We start from the raw sequence: 21,877 nt of genomic DNA, 5'->3' as shown, positions 1-21,877 counted from the left end.
CGCAATCACACACCATTGGTCACGGTGGCGTCACAGAGAGACCATATTAATATTTGATAAAACAATACACACCGTGCCTTCCTTCTCAGAAACATTGGCAACTGTCAAATAGAGTGATGGCGAAGACTTACTACAGAGAAACAGAGATTTTGAGTGCCAAGCTTTTATATGCCTTTTATATGTTTTTGTTCAAAATATACGTTATGCATGTGTGGGTGTCTGTGTGTGAAAGAGAAGAAGAGAGAATGTTGCTTGGCATTCGTTAAGTAAAAGGTTAAAAAAAACTACGTTTTGATGTTTCCAGTATTTGTGTTCATGTTTTCACGTTTCTCTGTTTGACAGGGTAAGATGGGTGACATCGGACCACAGGGACCTCCCGGCCCACCAGGACCTGAGGTAAGACAACAAACACTGATATCATTAAAGCCGAACTCTGTTAGATGTGTGATATTACAGTCTGTAGCATGCTAATTGAGCTACTGATAATGCTCAGTATTCTATCATAAACATCTTTCATATAGTGCTATAAATGGTAAAAAAAAGCAAACCAAGCAAACTGAACCAATCATAAAAACATATTATCCTGATATAAATGTCTGTTCCTTACATAGTGTTGTTTTAGGCAAGTTCAAATTCTTGATCTGCTGGGACCTTATCGTGCACCTGTCCTATTACCTGTCAGAGATGAGATTGTTTCAAGTTCCAGTTTCAACTTTAGTGTCCCAGAGGGAAATTGGTGGCAGAGATGAGACAGCAGAGATGGGACAGAGAAACGGCCCCTGCTCTATTACCTGTGTTCTGTCCAGAGGACAGGTTGCAAACAGATACACTGGGAAAAATACAACGGGACAGGATGGAAGTTACTGATCCTCCAGACTAAACACAAACATGACCATAAAACACTATAACTACACGAACACCATAAAACCCTACCAGCCCCACGTCTCGCTCTGTGTCTTTACTCTCTAATTAGACTGTGTGTAATAGCAACTTGGGCACAGGTCCATATTAACTCTAGTTATTGCCTGATAGTGCCTTTGTTTGGCGTCTATCACTATGGTTACTCCCAGGTTGTGTCAGCTGAACATACACAAAGAGAGTTACGTCGACACACACACAGATAAGACAGTGTGTAGAAGCGATGGGCACAGGTCCAGTGTAGTGATTTTTTTAATGATATCTACAGTACCAGTACCATTCAAGGGTTTTTCTTTATTTTTACTATTTTCTACACTGTAGAATAATAGTGGAGACATAAAAACTGGAAAAAAAACACACAGAATCATTTAGTAACCAAAAGAAAGTGTTAAACAAATCGAAATATAATTTATATTTGAGATTCTTCAAAGTAGCCAGCCTTTTCCTTGATGACAGTGTTGAGCACTCTTGGCATTATCTCAACCAGCTTCATGAGGTAGTCACCTGGAATGCATTTCAATTAACAGGTGTGCCTTGTTAAAAGAAATGTCTTTCCTTCTTAATGCATTTAAGCAAATCAGTTGTGTTGTGACAAGGCAGGGGTGGTATGCTGAAGATAGCCCTATTTGGTAAAAGACCAAGCCCATATTATGGCAAGAACAGCTCAAATAAGCAAAGAGAAATGACAGTCCATCATTACTTTAAGACATAAAGGTCAGTCAATCCAGAAAATGTCAAGAACTTTGAAAGTTTCTTCAAGTGCAGTCGCAAAACCCATCAAGCACAATGGTGAAACTTGCTCTCTTGAGGACCACCACAGGAAAGGAAGACCCAGAGTTACCTTTGCTGCAGAGGATAAGTTCATTAGTTACCAGCCTCTGAAATTTCTGCCCAAATAAATGCTTCACAGAGTTCAAGTAACAGACAAACTAACAGACATCAAAACATCACCTGTTCAGAGGAGACTGCGTGAATCAGACCTTTACGGTCAAATTAATGCAAAGAAACCATTACTAAAGGACACCAATAAGAAGAAGAGACTTGCTTAGGCCAAGAAACATGGGCAATGTGAGACGCAGAGTAGGTGAACAGATGATCTCCGCATGTGTGGTTCCCACCGTGAAGCATGGAGGAGGAGGTGGGGGTGCTTTGCTGGTGACACTGTTAGTGATTTATTTAGAATTCAAGGCAGCAATACGCCACCCAAGTTTAACATGTGCTCTTTATGACTGATTGTAAAAATGAGGTGAATTCAAACATTTTATACTTCTCAAAAGGCACTGAATTGATGGAACAACCCATCTATTGTTTAAATTTTCCCATCCCAAGAGGTTAAATAAAAATAATGACTATGGTAAGTGCCTATTAAGTAACAGGGTTGACCGTAACCGGTTTGACAATTTCAACTTAAATCAGCTGTAAATCCCCTCGTGAAAGGGGGAATGGTAGCTTATGTGCAACAGGGAGTGGCAATTGAATGCAAGCTTCACCCAAAAAAAAAGAACACCACAAAACACCAGAAAATGGCCAAAAAGAGTAGAACCAGCTCACCTACTTTTACGCTGTGATTTGTCGAGTAGATGTTCAATGTTTCTTTTGAAATAAATATTTGAAAAGGAAAATATTAAAATGAGAGTTCAGTTCACTTAACCCAGGTTGGCATTTATTGGAATGGCTCATGTACTGGAGGCAGCGCTGCAGGGTATTCACTAGCTGGCACAGCCACAAAGTCATAAAATCTCATTTTAAACACAATCCTAACCTTAAGCACACGCTAACCTTATGCCTAACCCTAACCTTAAGGCGGCAATCAGCAGTTCAAACAATAACAAAGTGAATTCCCTGGCTCTGTTTTGGTAAAAAAGCTGAGGGATGTGGCTAGAGAAATGTAACCCCTTTCAAATTAAATGACAGAGCTATGGATGCAAGGAATGACCGTCCATGATATGAAAATAGTTTAAACCGTATAGTGTTTGTTTCCATTGACTTTGTTTAAAAACATTGGAGTAAAACATGTTCATATTTTGGTTTCTGGTGGGGTACGGCAGTTGAATTGAGCTTATAAGGTAAGTTATATTCTTCAATAATCAATGGGTTCATATCATTCATTTATGAGTCTAAAAATATATGTAGCAACTGCAGATTGACACTTGACATTTTTTATTTAACTAGGCAGGTCAGTGAAGAACAAAATCTTAATTACAATGGCGGACTACCCCGGACCAATTGTGCGCTGCCCTATGGGGACTCCAGATTACGGCCAGTTGTGATACAGCCCAGGATCTGTAGTGACACCTCCAGCACTGCAATGTTGTGCCTTGGACTGCTGCGCCACTCAGGAACCTGAAGACCAAAGGGCACATTTTTGTTTTCATAAATTTGTATAAGTATAGTCAAATGTTTTTTTTTTACCTTTATTTAACTAGGCAAGTCAGTTAAGAACAAATTCTTATTTACAATGACGGCCTACCCCGGCCAAACCCAGACGACGCTGGGCCAATTATGCACCGCCCTATGGGATTCCCAATCACAGCCGGATGTGATACAGCCTGGATTCAAACCAGGGTCTTTAGCGATGACTCTTGCGCTGAGATGCAGTGCCTTAGACCGCTGCACCACTCGGGAGCCCTTTTGACTTGGCCCAGAGAGATTCATCCCAATAAACGTCCAAGTGCTCGGGCAAACAAGGTTGGCAGACGTAAATGAATCACTAATCACATGAAATAAATAATAATCTTCAGAAATGACTTTGTCAAAACAACTAAATAACTAGGGCTTTACAATGATGGAAAAAAACTTGGAGAAATGTTGGGGTTAAGTTGCTTTGTAGACGTCACAGAGGGTGCATGGAGGGACATGTCAAAATTATGAATTTTACACTTTAGAAAGTTTCTTTCAAATAAAAAAAATCTGATTGATTAAATTCTCCATGTGGTCTATATTAAAGGACACTATTTAATATAGGCTTTTAAAATTCATCATTGTTGCACAATTTCTACTTAAAATATGAAATGGATGCAAAAAAACACTCATTTCGTGGAACGACCCAGATAAGCAAACAGATAAGACATAGTATTGAACTTGGGGGACAGAGTCCAACCTGGGAGGACAGGATACACTCGCCAAGCCAACTGAACCATCTGAGAAATACAGTTGTAGCACTCCTTAAATCCATTACAGAAATAGGTCAAGTAAGCTTTCCTTATTCCCTGTGTCACATTGGTTTTGATTTACTCTGTCTAGCATATCTAACAGAGAGGAGATTAGGAAATCACCATTGAAGGGAATAAACAGATCATCTTGATGTGTGCATGTCATGTGAAACACGTGTTTTTATCAAACTGAATCCAACAATGGCTCACTTTTTTTATTGTCCATCCTAGAAACGTTAGAACTCTACTTTATGGGTCGTTGTGTTTCACTGTTTGTTGCCTCGTCAAGATCAAAGAGTCCAGAAAGGTTCACTCCATTTAACCCTATTAAAATGCCACACCTGTAAATCTGATGGGTCTCCATCCATTACTCCCTCTCCCCCTCTCCTCCATCAACTCTCCCCCCCACCGCTCCCCCCACATGTTTTAAATGAGCCAGCCATGCCGTACTGAGGCAGGTGTGTTTGACAGTCTTCACCAAACATCGCTATCCATCACCTCCTTTACAGCATGTTCCGATAAGTCAGTTAAGCCCTGACTCTCTATAAATAAGTATTTATTACTGTTACCAACTGTGGCTTACAAAGTGGCTGTGTGCTCTCTGTTCTTATAATTGAGAATCCGTAAATTAAGTAGTCTATTTAAAAAAAAAGAGGGTCAGTGGATCCAAATGCATCCCTCTCCCATGACCCTTATCCTGCCACAAATGGCAGTGCACATGCATGTAGTCACGCTATGTGAAGCTGGAGACTCATATCTCCCTCACTAGCTTTAAGCACCAGCTGTCAGAGCAGCTCACAGATCACTGCACCTGTACATAGCCCATCTGTAAAAATCCCATCCAACTACCTCATCCCCATACTGTATTTATTTATTGATCTTGCTCCTCTGCATCCCAGTATCTCTACTTGCACATTCATCTTCTGCACATCTACCATTCCAGTGTTTAATTGCTATATTGTAATTACTTCGCCACCATGGCCTATTTATTGCCTTATCCTACTTCATTTGCACACACTGTATATAGACTTTTTCTACTGTATTATTGACTGTATGTTTGTTTGTGTAACTCTGTGTTGTTGTAACGGTTCTCTTGTGGTGAAGGAGAGTCGGACCAAAATGCGGCGTGTAGATTGCGATCCATGTTTAATAAACAAACATAAAAACACGAATCAATACAAACACTACAAAACAAAGAACGTAACGAAAACCGAAACAGCCCTATCTGGTGCAAACACAGAGACAGGGACAATCACCCAACAAACACACAGTGAAACCCAGGCTACCTAAATATGGTTCCCAATCAGAGACAATGACTAACACCTGCCTCTGATTGAGAACCATATCAGGCCAGACATAGAAATAGACAAACTAGACAATGAAACAGAATGCCCACTCAGCTCACACCCTGACCAACCAAAACATAGAAATATACAAAGTAAACTATGGTCAGGGTGTGACAGTTGTTGTATGTGTCGAACTGTTTGCTTTATCTTGGCCAATGTCGAACTTGTTCTCAGCTAGCCTACCTGGTTAAATAAAGGTGTAATAAATAAATAAAATAAAATATGTGGAAATCCTACACTCTCTTTCTGTATGCAGACATACAGAAATGATGATGTTATAGAATGGAATATAAAGTAATTGTATACATGTAGGTGTGTTCAGGAGTTCAGGTGTGTTGTGCTAGAAAAAAGGTGCGGCTGTCAAATTTACACGATCACATCAGTCATGTGACTTATAATGTCAGTCAAAGAACTAGGTGGCTCCTTTTGAACTCTTTCTTTGTACTCTTGTCTTGTTTTCTCAGGGTTTTCCTGGAGACATCGGTGTGCCAGGTCTCAATGGCCCCCCTGGACCCAAGGTAAATCAAATCAAAAAGACGCATGAACTGTTTTCTCAACTCAACTCTATCCCACCAAAAAAAGACTTAATCCTCAGTGTGTTTTTTTTTCTCATGAGGGGTTAATGTGTGTGTTTTCACTAATATCCTGTTCTGGTTCAGGGTCTCCAAGGTGCCAGAGGGCCGCAGAGACCACCAGGGCCAAAAGGAATAGAGGTAATAGATTTGGATTTTTAAAAATACTGCACAGACACAACTAAACAAGTAGGTAGCAATCCTGATCATTTGCGTAAAATGAGTTCAATCAAGATAACGTGTTTTGCATTTGATTATGAAACAGATGCGAGTTCATGGAGTCTGTTCATACTCGGCATTTGAACCTGCCACCAGTACTGAGGCAAACGTTACTAGTTTCAGGCTGCGCTGCCAGGCTCAGGTTGTGTGGAGTGGTCCCAGGGCATGTTCCACTGTACTGTATGATGTCATGATTCATCACAGGGTGCTAATAAAAACAAGGCAGGCCAAGTCCAGGAGTTTTCCAGGCAGTAGTGGAAAATAAGAACAGAATTCTTGGCCGTGTGTACAGTACGTACAGTGTTAGTTTTGGCATCCAACTCAACTGTGGTACAGAGTTGGGAGGTCCCGCGCCCTCTCTCTCTCTCTCTCTCTTTCCTGGCACAGAGTATTATTGTATAGCCCGGCAAGAATGCTGTGTAGTTCAATCACTATGGCACTGATGTAATTTCACTTAAACTGATCCGAGAAAATGCTTCAAAGCAGAACATGGTTCGTAGTAGAGACAGAAATCAGGGATGCTTAACATTGGATTTATCAAATGCTCCTTCGGGTAGTGAACATGGAGAGAAACATCCAGGTGACTTTGATAGAGGGAACAGAATGATTGATGGTTGTACGCACACAGACACACACACACACACACACACACACAGGCCGTTGCATGACCTACAGTATGTGGCATGAACATTGGTCGATCTGTGCACATGGGATGAGATGGGACGAGAAATTGGGATTGTTATTCAGCCAGTGTTACTGCCAGTGCCAAGTGACATTACCATATCTCCATATCCAGCTGTATGCAATGTATTGCACTGTGTTTAACAGTTTTACTGTGTTTTCAGGGGGATGAGGGGCCCCTTGGCCTTCCTGGCGGTCCTGGCCCCACTGTAAGTGTCTCCAGCCTGCCATCCTATCACATTATAAATAAACCACTGTGCATGTTTTCCTGTTGGCCCCAACCTCCACCCTTCTCCAGGTGTTTCACATGTATTCGTTATTGCACAGGAATATAGATGAGATGTGATTCAAAACAAGCGTGAGTACCCTGTAATCAACAGTATTTGTTTTCATTTTCTCAGGGTAGACCTGGAAGGAAAGGCTACATTGGCGAACCTGGCCCAGAGGGACTGAAGGTAAGAAGTGACTATCAGCTTGAATACTGTACATAACAGAGGAGGCTGGTGGGATGCGCTATAGGAGGACGGGCTCATTGTTTTGGCTGGAATGGAATAAATGTAATGGAGTCAAACTTGTGGTTTCCATATGTTTTGATGTGTTTGATACCCGTTCCATAATTCCATTCCAGCCTGTGAGTCTGTCCTCGTATAGCTCCTGCCATTAACCTCCTCTGGTACACACAGTATTGGTCTGTTTAGACAAACCACCAGCCTCCCAGACAACGTAATGTGAGTTGATCAAGTCCATTTGCTGATACAATCGAGTGTGTGTTTGTCTAACAATCTCTTTCCATTGGCCTTCCACCCGTGTTAAGTGTCTAATCGTAAGCTAGCTTTCCAGAATGATTACAGAACAGTGAGCAATAACCAGCGATAACCATATCTAATCGACATGTCTTGGTTCAGTTTTTTCTTTAAGTTAACGAAGGGTAGAATTCCAGACTTGTTTCTCATGTTACTTCATTAGAGCTAATTGTTGTGTACCAATGACTGTTTAGACTGAGTGTACAAAACATTAGGAACAACTTAATATTAATATAACTTAATTAATTAATAACTTCATTAAACAACTTAATATAACTTAACTTAATACAACAACCTAAAATTGAGTTGCACCCCATTTTGCCCTCAGAACAGCCTCAATTCGTCGCGGTATGGACTCTACAAGGTGTCGAAAGCGTTCCACAGGGATGCTGGCCCCTGTTGACTCCAATGCTTCCCAAAGTTGTGTCAGGTTGGCTGGGGTGTCCTTCGGGTCGTGCACCATTCTTGATTCACACATACATACAAACCGTGTTACAGTTCTTAACACACTCAACCGGTGTGCCTGGCACCTACTACCATAATCCATTCAAAGGCACTTCAGTTGTCTTGCCCATTCACCCTCTAAATGGCACACATACACAATCTATGTCTCAATTGTTTCAAGGCTTAAAAATCCTTCTTTAAACTGTCTCCTCCCTTCCATCTACACTGATTGAAGTGGATTTAACAGGTCACGTCAATACGGGATAATAGCTTTCACCTGGATAAACCACGGTCAGTCTGAGTCGCGGTTCCTGATGTTTTGTACACTCAAAACCATTGATCACGTGACACCATTCATTCTTATGTGAAGACTCAACAGTGCATTGAAGCCAGATTAAGTCGGTTAAGATGGCTTCTCATGCAGACATGACATGCACAGTTTGAGCTACTCCAGGAAGTGACGTTGCAGGCTAGCTCAGTGTTGCCCACTCTCATTGAGTAAATCGAGTTGAAGGCTGACCGGGGTATTGCAGGTTGCCATTAGCAACTAAATATCCTTATAATTTCTTCTGTGTGCAATTTAAAATAATCAGTTCAAGGACATATTGTACTGTACATCTGGTGTATTAGAAGCAATTATTGGTACTGTGATTAAAAATAATAATATATATATATATATATATATATATAACCACAAAGATTGCCATTTTTCCATTCACTATAATGGGGGAATCCTGTTTTCTACTAACAATGCCTGCAGTACTGATATCAGCGTTGAACTTCCGGGGCTACAATGAAAGGAGCAGTCGGTTTCCCCTGGTGTGTACCCTGCACAATGCCTTGTGCCGTCGTCTTCACTGCCACACAATGTAGCAGAGGTTTATCAGTAGGAATTCCCCTTCAGTGTTTTCCTCAAAATGCCATGCAGTAAGTCAGTGTCTCTGCGTTGGGTACTTGGGTTAGTTCAAGGTGGGGCTGGTTGGTTGTCTAATAGATGTGTTGCGCCTCATTATTAAGACGGAGAAGGAATTCTCCCTGGGCTGTCATTAAAGCATAATGACAACCCACAGGAGTGAAAGAAACAGAAACAGAGGAAATCAAGAGTGTCGCCATGTGTGCTTTAATCATTTGTTTATTAACCCTGTGCAAGCTGTTGATCATGTGAAAGTGCAACCAACAGCTGGATCTTTAATGCACACAGAAAGCTAGCTAACTAATGTTCTGTTTTGATGTTCTGGTTTTCAGGGGGAGACGGGGGAACTTGGCGGCCTTGGAAAAAATGGACCGCAAGTGAGTCTGGTGTTTTGAGCTGACAATGCACACATGAAAACACCGCAGCGCTAGCGGCAAGATGAGATGCTTCGAATTCGTTAATGTACAGCAATTGGAATAAGTAATTAAGCCACTACTTCCTGCCGAGAACATGAAGGTTTTCATGACGTTTTTCCCTATCCCCATAGTATAGGAAGAACGTTGATGTAGAGTGGTTGGCTTTCGTTAGTCTGAGTGCAGTGATGGAGATGTAAAGGTCCTTAAGGGATTTTGTAGGGTAGGGAGATGGAGGAGTGAAAGGATAGGAAAGGAGGTGATGGTGGTAGAGGAGGAGAAGGCAGGGAGGAAGAGGTCGAGGATGAGGGGTAGGGAGGTAGAGGATAAATAGAGAATAAGAGGAGTAGGAGGCAGGAGCATTGAGGAAACTACATTAGTATTTTTGATGTCTTGCTGTGAGGAATTTTCTCCATGCCTAAAATGAGTGTGTTTCTATCCAGAAATTGGCAGACCACCACTGTAGAGTATAAGGAGCTCCAGTCAGTGATGTTCTCTGGAAGTGACCTCATTTTGGACTTGCGTTCTTTTGTTTGTGCGAGACTCAATTGTTTGGGGAGTAAAAATGTCTCTTCAAGGAAACTAACTGCATAACTGGAATTGTGTTGTTGCCCTTAGCAACATACACAAACTGTACATGTATACAGTACACATGCACTACAACAACAACAAAATTGACTATCCAGATGTTTGGCCAGTGTCTTAATCAATCTATGATAATCAATCTTCATTCATCAATAACAAGTATTTTAATGGCTCCACCACTGATGGAACAAAAACATCAGTGGCCCAGCTAGTTTTTAAAACATCTGTGGAATAATACAATCACTTTGGATTGGTCTAATTAACTGTAAAACGGCAATGTTTCAAAAGTCTGTCTGTTGTTTTATGGTCCGGATAGTCTTCTGATACTCAATACAAACACAGCAACATGTTTTCCCATGCAAGAAATCTACACACAAGCCCCCCTAACATCTCATATCTTAATGCATTATGCCTCTCTGTGTTCATCAGGCCCCGTGATGCTTATATTTGCAGTATGCGCGTTGTGGAACCCGCTGCCACCAAACACGCCTTGTGTGCGTCTGATTGTTTGCATCCCAAATGACACCCAGAGCCCTGGTCAAAAGTAGTGCACTATGTAGGAAATAGGGTGCCATTTGGGACATACTCTTTTTTTGTTGCATAGAAGAGCACATATCAGAGGTATTAACCACCCACCACAGACTGTTGCTAGCGAGCTAGGGCCCTTTGAAGCCAAGGAGCCTCAGGCTCCATGTAAAAAATATATATATCTGCTCGGGAAACACATGGAGGCTCTAATGAAGGCCATTACATCACTTTCCAAATAAATATCATCTGGAAGGTTTGAAGAGAGACTGTTGACAGGTTGGCTAACTGCGGGTTAGCACTGGGTCAGCATATTCCTGGGCTGTTTGTGATTGTGTTCACTAAGGCTTCATTGTGTCACCTAGAGAGCCCTTACAGCAACATGTTGCCCATAAAGTGTTTGAACCGATCATTTATTGGGAGTTTGTAGGATGTGCTGTATTTTGGGCCAAGTTAGATTGGGTCGTCAAGTGTTCCATTTCAGTGTGACCCCCCCCAATCAAATCACAGTAATAAAAAAATGAAATGCCTCTGAATTGAATTACTGCTGAGGGAATTGACAGATTCGTGCTTTGCTTTGAAACATGTGGGTGAGAGACTAGTAGCACTTGACAACAGAGAAGGTTCTCTTCTATAGTACCTACAAAGGTGATTTCAGTCTCTCTCCTTGGCTGCTGCTCTGCTCTACTTATAACCTTCACTGTGACACACATCTTAACCCAGGGCTAAGGAAGCTGACAGACACACACACACCTGAGAAAGCAGATCGCTGCAGACTGCAATTCGAAAACTGAAAGCCCTATCTGAAGAGGCCCTGTCATAGAGAGAAAGCCCTTGAACCAGTTTTCTACTGTTAAATGATACAGGATACTAGGCTTGGGGGGTATGCAGATTGTCATACCTTCATGCCGACCTTGTGCCATACCCTGGATATTTGGTAATGCAGGCACTGAACACAAGGGGCACTATTTTCTAACCCCACTGCCTCTGTTATCCGAATGTTAGCAATGCTAACAAGTACATGTCAAAACCCATAGAGAATACTAAGTTAATGCTAAACAGCCTCTGACCAAAACTATTTAAAGGAAAGACATCCCAGTTCATAAAATTATACAAGTAACTAAAAAATGTGACTCGCAGTTTGCTGCAAAAACTGTAAGACTGGCCAATAGCTACTACCCCCAGACCATCAAGCTGCTGAATAGCCACCACTAGTCAGCTACCTGCTCCCCCGTCCTCGTCCTGCCCTTCCAGACTATCCTACCCACCCAGGTGAAATGAAGATAGGTGAAAAGAAGAACACTATCTTCTTTATCCCCTAACGTACTGCAGAAGTCGACTGAGGGTATTAACTTAAAAAAGTAGCAACAAATATTAACGTCTTAAAAAACTTAAAGGAAATAGTTTCAATAGTGTTGGAATATACGGTATACCGCCATGTTGTCCCAATTCATGCCTCAATTAAGGGATTTTGTATGGATCTGGAGACACTAGTGTTCCCATGTTTCCCAAGGCTGCCTGTCTTTGCCTTTACTCACAGACACTACAGTACAAATCAGTTGCCTGCATGCCTGGGGCTACGCTGGGACTTATACCTTACAGTAGAGATGTGTTCTGCGGTTGCCTACTGTGTTTTCACAAGTTAGTTTGTTGTTTAATATATACATTAGAACAGACAGGAATGTACCCACTAGCTATCTGGTTTGCACCCGCTCTTATCACAACATCTGTGGATGATTAAGACTCCCATCCACACACAGAAACAGGAGACTCTCAACTGTCACACGCGGGAGTGTTCAGAGGACCCAGTGTAATGTACAGCACTGCAGTGTCTGTCTGCGTGCGTCTTTCACACCTCTGGCCATATTGCCCCAGCCCCAGTGGCCTCTCTGTTTCGCAACTGCCAGACGGCATTGGCTTTAGATGTTCCAGGAAAATCTCCCTTCTTCCTCCCCCCTTTTTTCCTCCCATCCTATTTTCCCCACTTCCTTCCATCGCATCAACGACTAATGGAGTCCAGAAGTGTGGTCACAATTCTGGCTCTGTGTACGGCTCTGTCTGTCCCGATCCCCACTCTATACATCCCTCTTCTCCAACGGGAGTTCTACAGGCTACGTCTAACCTGCCACAGATGTGTTCTGTCTCTGTCAAACACACCACATATTGAGGAACTAAGAGCTGATGGGGGGGAAAGATAGAAAATACATTTTGAAAAAGACAAGAAACGTAGCCACAGAAACACACGTTGAAGTACGGTACGTCTCTTGTGCAACAATGACATTTTGGTCATGCATATTTGCCTCGTACATAGTAAGACAACCACAGTGACCACACTGGGTTTAGTGGTTGGCCAGACTGGGGACGTTTTCACCAGCCTTTCAGGATTCACTGGGGCAAGAGACATTGCTCCTATCGTCTACTATCCACTCCTCTCCTTACCGTCGACACTGGCGCTGGGCCAAACCTCAGCCCTTTATCCAGCCCTTCATTCTCATGTTTACATCAGCCCGCATTCTCTTTGTTAGCCAGCGTTTTAGGCGCAGGACAGTAGGATGTGGCAACACTCTTCTAGTGAGAGTAGAACTGCTGCTGTAGACCTACTACAAAGGGCTGGGTGGCAGAATCAGCCCAGGTTGAATCAAAATCAAATCACTTTTGATTTGTCACATGTGCCGAATACAACAGGTGTAGTTCACCTTACCGGGAACTGCTTACTTACAAGCCCTTAACCAACAATGCAGTTCAAGAAATAGAGTTAAGAAAATATTTACTAAATAAACTAAAGTAAAACATTTAAAGTAACACAAAATAACAACAGGGGCTACCGGTACTGAGTCAATGTGTGGGGGTACAGGTTAGTCGAGGTAATTTGTACATGTAGGTAGGGGTAAAGTGACTATGCAAGATAACACACAGCGAGTAGCAGCAGTGTAAAAACAAAGGGCAGGGTGTCAATGTAAATAGGTCCGGGTGGCCATTTGATTAGCTGTTCAGCAGTCTTATGGCTTGGGGGTAGAAGCTGTTAAGGAGCCTTTTGGTCCTAGACTTGGTGCTCTGGTACCACTTGCTGTACGGTAGCAGAGAAAACTCTCTATGACTTGGGTGACTGGAGTCTTTGACAATTTTTTGGGCCTTCCTCAGACACCGCCCCGAGTATATAGGTCCTGGATCGCAGGAAACTTGACCCCAGTGATGTACTGGGCCGTGTGCATTACCCTCTGCAGCGCCTTACGGTCAGATGCCAAGCAATGGCCATACCAGGGGTATGCGCAATGCTGTCGGGGGTACAACAAAATAAAAATGTGATTCACATAAAGAATAAAGAATCACATAAGAATTGTCTTCACATTTTCAAACAGTCAATTTAGTAAAAACCCGCGTCCATAGAGACATATACCTACTGGTAGTACTGCTACTTCCAGCAGTACTACACCTGCACCTGTCGACGACACAAGTTGTTCTGCTTCCATGAGAACATCCAATGCTAGCATCAGTAATTCTACATTTGTTGTTAGCCCAGCTAGCATGGACACTGACAGTTGTGAATCTGATGCAGCCCGGGAAAGCAACGAACAACAGACTGGGATGTTGGACCATCGAAGAGGCGTAAATATAATGAGAACTACATTGATTTGGGGTTCACTTTCATTGGGAGTAGTGCCTTTCCCCAGTCACAGTGCGTTATCTGTGTAAAAGTACTATCTCACAACTTGATGAAACCTTCACTCTTGCACAGACATTTAGAAACAAAACAAGCCAATTTGAAAAATAAGCCACAGGAGTTTTTTGTAGCGAGAATTAAGATAACCTTTGAGTAGGTAGACATGTATAAAATCAACAGATACCATTAATAAGAAGGGGCTAGAAGTGTCTTATATGGTGAGCTACCGAGTGGCTTAGGACAGGCAAGCCCTATACCATTGTGGAGGACTTCATTATTCCTGCTGCCGCAGATATGGCTGGGACATTACAATACATTTGATTTGATTTGAGTTTTGATTGCTGGGGGGAAAGGCCAAAAAAACTATACAGACAATTTGACAACGGAACCAGTGACATGAGATGTTTTGAAACAATTACTGCTTCGCATACAAGCCAGTGAATTCTATGGATTACAGCTGGATGAGTCAACAGACGTGGCGTGGCGGGCCTGGAACAGCTCCTGCTATACAGTTGAAGTCGGAAGTTTACATTACACTTAAGTTGGAGTCATTAAAACTCGTTTTTCAACCACTCCACAAATTTCTTGTTAACAAACTATAGTTTTGGCCAGCGTTTTACGACGTCTACATTGTGCATGACACAAGTAGTTTTTACAATAATTGTTTACAGACAGATTATTTCACTTACAATTCACTGTATCACAATTCCAGTGGGTCAGAAGTTTACATACACCAAGTTGACTATGACTTCTGACAGTTTGGAAAATTCCAGAAAATGATGTCATGGCTTTAGAAGCTTCTGATAGGCTAATTGACATCATTTGAGTCAATTGGAGGTGTACCTGTGGATGTATTTCAAGGCCTACCTTCAAACTTAATACCTCTTTGCTTGACATCATGGGAAAATCAAAAGAAATCAGCCAAGAACTCAGAAATTGTAGACCTCCACATGTCTGGTTCATCCTTGGGAGCAATTTCCAAATGCCTGAAGGTACCACGTTCATCTGTACAAACAATGGTACGCAAGTATAAACACCATGGGACCACGCAGCCATCATACCACTCAGGAAGGAGACTCATTCTGTCTCCTAAAGATGAAAGTACTTTGGTACGAAAAGTGCAAATCAATCCCAGAACAACAGCAAAGGACCTTGTGAAGATGCTGGAGGAAACGGGTACAAAAGTATCTATATCCATAGTAAAACGAGTCCTATATCAACTTAACCTGAAAGGCAGCTCAGCAAGGAAGAAAACCACCATAAAAAAGCCAGACTACGGTTTGCAACTGCACATGGGGACAAAGATTGTGCTTTTTGGAGAAATATCCTCTGGTCTGATGAAACAAAAATAGAACTGCTTGGCCATAATGACCATTGTTATGTTTGGAGGAAAAAGGAGGAGGCTTGCAAGCAGAAGAACACCATCCAAACAGTGAAGCACGGGGGTGGCAGCATCATGTTGTGGAGGTGCTTTGCTGCAGGAGGGACTGGTGCACTTCACAAAATAGATGGCATCACGAGGTAGGAAATTATGTGGATATATTGAAGCAACATCTCAAGACATCATCCAGGAAGTTGAAGCTTGGTCGCAAATGGGTTTTCCAAATGGACAATGACCCCAAGCATACTTCCAAAGTTGTGGCAAAATGGCTTAAGGACAACAAAGTCAGTGTATTGGAGTGGCCATCACAAAGCCCTGACCTCAATTCTATAGAAACTTTGTGGGCAGAACTGAAGAAGCGTGTGTGAGCAAGGAGGCCTGCAAACCTGACTCCGTTACACCAGCTCTATCAGGAGGAATGGGCCAAAATTCACCCAATTTATTATGGGAAACTTGTGGAAGGCTACCTGAAATGTTTGACCCAAGTTAAATAATGTAAAGGCAATGCTATCAAATACTAATTGAGTGTATGTAAGCTTCTGACCCACTGGAAATGTGATGAAATAAATAAAAGCTGAAATAAATCGTTCTTTCTACTATTATTCTGACATTTCACATTCTTAAAATAAAGTGGTGATCCTAACTGACCTAAGACAGGAAATTTGTACTAGGATTAAATGTCAGAAATTGTGAAACTGAGTTTAAATGTATTTGGCTAAGGTGTATGAAAACTTCCGACGTATATAGTGTACGTGGTATATTATTGCGGGAGCATATTGCGTTTACGGGCCTAAGATCACCATGCTCAATGCCAAGTGTCAGCTGGAGTGGCGTGAAGCTCGCCGCCATTGTACTCTGGAGAGGTGGAAACGCGTTCTCTGGAGTGATGAATCACGCTTCACCATCTGTCAGTCTGACGGATGATTCTGGGTTTGGCGGATGTCAGGAGAATGCCACCTGCCTGAGTACATCGTGCCAACTGTAAACTTTGTTGGAGGAGAAATAATGGTCTGGAGCTACATCATACATTCGAGACGATTCTGTGCTTCCAACTTTGTGGCAACAGTTTGGGGAAGGCCCTTTCCTGTTTCAGCATGACAATGCCCCCGTGCATAAAGCGAAGTCCATACAAAAATGGTTTGTCGAGATTGGTGTGGAAGAACGTGACTGGCCTGCACAGAGCCCTGACCTCAACCCCACTGAACACCTTTGGTGTGAATTGGAATGCCATCTGTGAGCCGGGCCTAATCGGGCAACATCAGTGCTCGACCTCACTAATGCTCGTGTGGCTGAAAGGAAGCAAGCCCCCACAGCAATGTTCCAACATCTAGTGGAAAGCCTTCCCAGAAGTGTGGAATTTGAAATAGCAGCAAAGATGGGCCCAACTCCATATTGATGCCCATGCTTTTGGAATGAGATTTTTCCATGAGCAGGTGTCCATATACGTTTGGTCACGTAGTGTATATGCCTCTCATTTCTTTATCCACAGCAGTGTGTAGCCTTGGAATATGGCTTGTGAATACTGTGAAAAGAATGTCTGTTTTTATTGCCTTGTTCATACAACACCAAATTAGCATTTGACATGATTTGCATTGCCTCATTACTTTTTAACAACATAAAACATTGCATATACTAATTAATTACATTTGTTCAGTTTCATGTGCTCAAATTTCATTGAGGGATTTTCCCTGGTTCCTTCATGTAATTTCCTTTTACAAGCATGTGATTGCAGTTCTTTCCCCATCCTTACATCACCATTACATAGTTATCTATGACCTCTATGAACATACTGATGGGTGGGGATCATGTCTCCTCTAATAGACATACTTTACCCGGATGTTTGTATACTATTGATCTCTCTCTCTCTCTCTCTCTCTCCTTGCAGGGTCCAGCGGGCCTGATCGGGATGTCAGGGGGAGTAGGAGAAGCCGGTGAAAAGGTAGCATGTTTTTTTTTAGGGCCATTAGGCTGTCAAAGTACATTGCTGTGTTCCTACTGTCTAGATTTCAACCTTCCCAAGTTCTCTCTCATGTCACCCTGCTCCTCCGCACACTCCACTGGCTTCCAGTCGAAGCTCGTATCCACTACAAGACCATGGTCCTTACCTACGGAACAGAAAGAGGAACTGCCCTTCCCTGCCTTCAGGCTATGTTCAAACCCTACACCCCCAACCCGAGCCACCTCTAGTCTCTTGGCAAAAAGAAAATAGATAAATAACCTGAACTGGCACTTGCACTTTCTAGTTCCAACTCTACTGATAGCTACTTTATTTCAGAAAAAAAATATTTCTATGTCTGTGATACAGTATGTCTTTGTCCCACCTAGCTATTTTAAGATGAATGCACTAACTGTAAATCGCTCTGGATTAGAGCGTCTGCTAAATGTAAAATATAGATTTCAGTAAACCAGCCATGTCAATGTCACACATTGAACTATAACTTGCAATGTAAAGTGGTCTTTTCCACTTTGTTGCAAAGCAAAAGCAAACGTGCACACACACACTCACACACATACTACACACACAGGGCTGGGTCATAAGTGAGTCATTTTAAGTGCTGATGCTGTATGACGAGAAAGACACCCTGGAGGCTGTTTCCCAACTAGTTCCTGTGCTGAAAACCAGTGGTGGTCGGTGCCTTTTAAGATGAGGGAGGATGATTTTGTTTTCATGAGCATGGTCTTATTTCTTTTACAGCATGTTGGATGACTGTCATTCATATTCCATTCACCCAGTTCAATGTAACATCGATAGGTTTAGGCTATTACGTGATACTCAAATTTTCCCTGTACCCATCATGAGGTTGCTACAACCTAACCAATGAATGAAAGTTTACTTTCATCGAGAGATCTTTGAGTAATCAAGGTTTACAGACAGTGACACATTCAATGCCACCTCGCACATATCTAGCTGATCTAGGGTGTAATCATTAGTCAACCAGTTGCAAATGAGAGTTTATATTTGGACAAATGCAGGTATGTTTATCCCCGTTTCATTCTGCTTCAGTTTAAGAAAAGTTTTTTAACGGAATCGGCGGAATGAATACACTCCCAAATCACACGCTAGCACACTTTCATAGCAGCCAGATAAAAACGGCATGATCACTTTGCTCGTTGTGTATATAACTCCTTCTTGCAACTATCTATGCTCTCTCCTCCTTTCACCTTTTCCCTTCGATTGTGGACTTCAGTGCACAACACATCAGCTGTCTGTGACAAGGTGAAAAATAACTTTCCAAGCCAAACCTTCATATCATGACTGCTAACCGCTACACGCAGCCTACATCGTTGTCACCTACATACTGTAGCTACTAGAACTAATGCGTTAGTAAACCAGCTACAATCATGCAGTACAGTCTACAGTCAGAAAGCTGTTTAGCAATACATAAAGCAAAAGCGTACCGTGACTTGGAAGAGTTCCAGAGTTGGATAGGCATAACCAGCTAGCTAACTTACTGTAGTATCCTTCTCTGTTTGATCATATAATGCAAACTGAAAGTATTTTGACAGTTGCATAGCTTCAAAACTTGATTGCTGACAAGCAAAACATTTTGGGTCTATGTCAAGAATGGACTGATGAAATAAATACCAAAATATCGTTTTTGGGTGGAGTTTTCCCATCGATTCAAGGCCTGGGTTTAGGAGCTGTAAGTGCAGCGGTAGGTGGTGGGGTTTGGGGGTTTGATGTATGAAGGTTGATAATAATACTTATACTTGTCTGAGTTATAAATGTTTTTTTTTTGCATTTCCCAACACTCCCTGAGAGTGGGGTCACAGCCTGGGTCTGCTATTGGGGCGGCAGGTAGCCTAGTGGTTAGAGTGTTTGGCCAGTAAGCGAAAGGTTGCTAGATCGTCAATCCCCGAGCTGACAAGGTACAAATCTGTCCTTCTGCCCCTGAAGGCAGTTAACCCACTGTTCCTAGGCAGTCATTGTAAATAAGAATTTGTTCATAACTGACTTGTCTAGTTAAATAATCATTTAAAAAAAGATCAACGGTGACCCTGGCACAGTTAGTGTTAAGTGCCTTGCTCAAGGACACGTCAACTGATCTTTTTACCTTGTCGGCTCAGGGATTCGAACTTTGGCTACTGGCCTAACGCTCTAACCGTTAAACTACCTGCTGCCCCGTTGAGGTTGGTTCAGGGGTTAATGATCCCTCTCCTTTCCTGTGTCTTCTGTTTCTCAGGGAGGTCGTGGTCCTGCAGGTCCATTGGGTCCTCCTGGCGAGAAGGGGTCCGGGGTAGGTACAGAACGTCTATGTATACACCACTTAGCGAGGGTGTCTGGAACTGTTGCGCTAGTGGCATTGCAGGTCTGTGAATGATGTAGTTGTGGTCCATCTGAGTAGGAATGCTATTTCATATCTTTGGCTTTCAGGCCTGAGTAGCTGTCTTAGTGTTCCGTATACTGTCATTGAGTGATTCCTCACGAAAGCAGGACACTGAAAAAGCATGATTTGGGGGATATTCACGAAATTTAAACTATAGAATTGCCATTTGGGAGGAAGGATTGTTGACATATATTTGACATTTGTAATTAAAAGTACCAGTCAAACGTTTGTACACGCCTACTAATTGTTTTTCTTTATTTTTACTATTTTCTACATTGTAGAATAATAGTGAAGACATCAAAACTATGAAATAGCATTTATGGAATCATGTAGTAACCAAAAAAGTGTAAAACAAATCAAAATATATATAGCCACCCGTTGCTTTGATGACAGCTTTGCACACTCTTGGCATTCTCTCAACCAGCTTAATGAGGTAGTCACCTGGAATGCCTTTCAATTAACAGCCTTGTTAAAAGTTAATTTGTGGAATTTTTATTTTCTTCTTAATGCATTTGAGCAAAGAGAAATGACAGTCCTTCCTTACTTTAAAACATGAAGGTCAGTCAATCCAGAAAATGTCATGAACTTTGAAAGTTTCTTCAAGTGCAGTTGCAAGAAACATCAAGCAGTATAATGAAACTCGCTCTGATGAGGACCGCCACAGGAAAGGAAGACCCAGAGTTATCTCTGCTGCAGAGGATAATTCATTAGTTACCAGCCTCAGAAATTGCAGCCCAAAAAAATGCTTCACAGAGTTCAAGTAACAGACACATCTCAACATCAACTGTTCAGAGGAGACTGCTTTAATCAGGCCTTCATGGTCGAATTGCTGCAAAGAAACCACTACTAAAGGACACCAATAAGAAGAAGAGACTTGCTTGGGCCAAGAAACATGGACATTAGACCTGTGGAAATCTGTCCTTTGGACTGATGAGTCCAAATTTGAGATTTTTGGTTCCAACTGCTGTGTCTTTGTGAGACGCAGCGTAGGTGAATGGATGATCTCGACATGTGTGGTTCCCACCGTGAAGCATGGAGGAGGAGGTGTGAGGGTGTTGTGGTACTTTGCTGGTGAATCTGTCAGTGATTTATTTAGAATTCAATGTACACTTAACCAGCATGGCCTACCACAGCATTCTGCAGCGATACGCCATCCCATCTGGTTTGCGCTTAGTAGGACTATCATTTGTTTTTAAACAGGACAATGACCCAACACACCTCCAGGCTGTGTAAAGGCTATTTGACCATGAAGGAGAGTGATGGAGTACTGCATCAGATGACCTGGCCTCCACTTTCACTTGACCTGTGTTATTTCATAGTTTTGATATCTTCTCTATGATTCTACAAAAATAAAGAAAAACCTTGAATGAGTAGGTGTGTCCAAAATGTTGACTGGTACTGTATATATGAATATTGAAATATATGAACATAGCTATTGGAACATTTTTTTAAATTTATTTATCTAATTTCTCAATATTAATGTTGAACATAATATACTATTTGAGCATATCAAAGTTTCAGAGTAGGTTCTCTGCTAGTTTTAAAGTTATGGCCAATTTTATACAGAGCAATTGGCATTGGAGGAAATGTAAACAATCACACTGCTCTCCTGTCACTTGTATCATTGCACATCCTGCAAATTACTAGAATGCGTGCAAATTGGATCATAAAATAGATCCAACTGAAACGTTGACATTCCCCTAGAGTATATAATGTTGAACAATTTGCCAAATCAACAATCTTTTTTTTTCAATATTCATGTTTATATTTTTCAATGTTCAGAAATGAACTTGATTTAATTGAAATAAAAAGAATACATATTACAAGGCCACCCGTAATGCTTAATTTGACACCAATTGTTGTTTTGTAGCACCTACAGATGAATCAAGATGTTGTCTTAAAGGAGGCCTGAGTAAGGCCAAAATGTTACAAATAT

General features: G+C 41.9%; 1 protein-coding gene across 1 annotated transcript in view; it reads left to right on the top strand.

The window, feature by feature from the left end:
• The window catches only part of LOC109897213 (collagen alpha-1(XXIV) chain-like), a 187,836-nt gene that overhangs the window by 95,511 nt on the left and 70,448 nt on the right, over positions 1-21,877 (top strand). Inside the window, exons 19-26 of the mRNA XM_020491764.2 lie at positions 343-396; positions 5,881-5,934; positions 6,076-6,129; positions 7,053-7,097; positions 7,290-7,343; positions 9,381-9,425; positions 17,499-17,552; positions 19,798-19,851. Of these exons, the coding sequence (XP_020347353.2) occupies positions 343-396; positions 5,881-5,934; positions 6,076-6,129; positions 7,053-7,097; positions 7,290-7,343; positions 9,381-9,425; positions 17,499-17,552; positions 19,798-19,851 (414 nt within the window). The remainder of the gene's footprint in view (positions 1-342; positions 397-5,880; positions 5,935-6,075; positions 6,130-7,052; positions 7,098-7,289; positions 7,344-9,380; positions 9,426-17,498; positions 17,553-19,797; positions 19,852-21,877) is intronic.

The sequence above is a fragment of the Oncorhynchus kisutch genome, linkage group LG10 (genome assembly GCF_002021735.2).
Source record: "Oncorhynchus kisutch isolate 150728-3 linkage group LG10, Okis_V2, whole genome shotgun sequence".
In the NCBI taxonomy this organism is placed as follows: Eukaryota; Metazoa; Chordata; class Actinopteri; order Salmoniformes; family Salmonidae; genus Oncorhynchus; species Oncorhynchus kisutch.
This window is presented reverse-complemented; position numbering and strand designations above follow the sequence as displayed.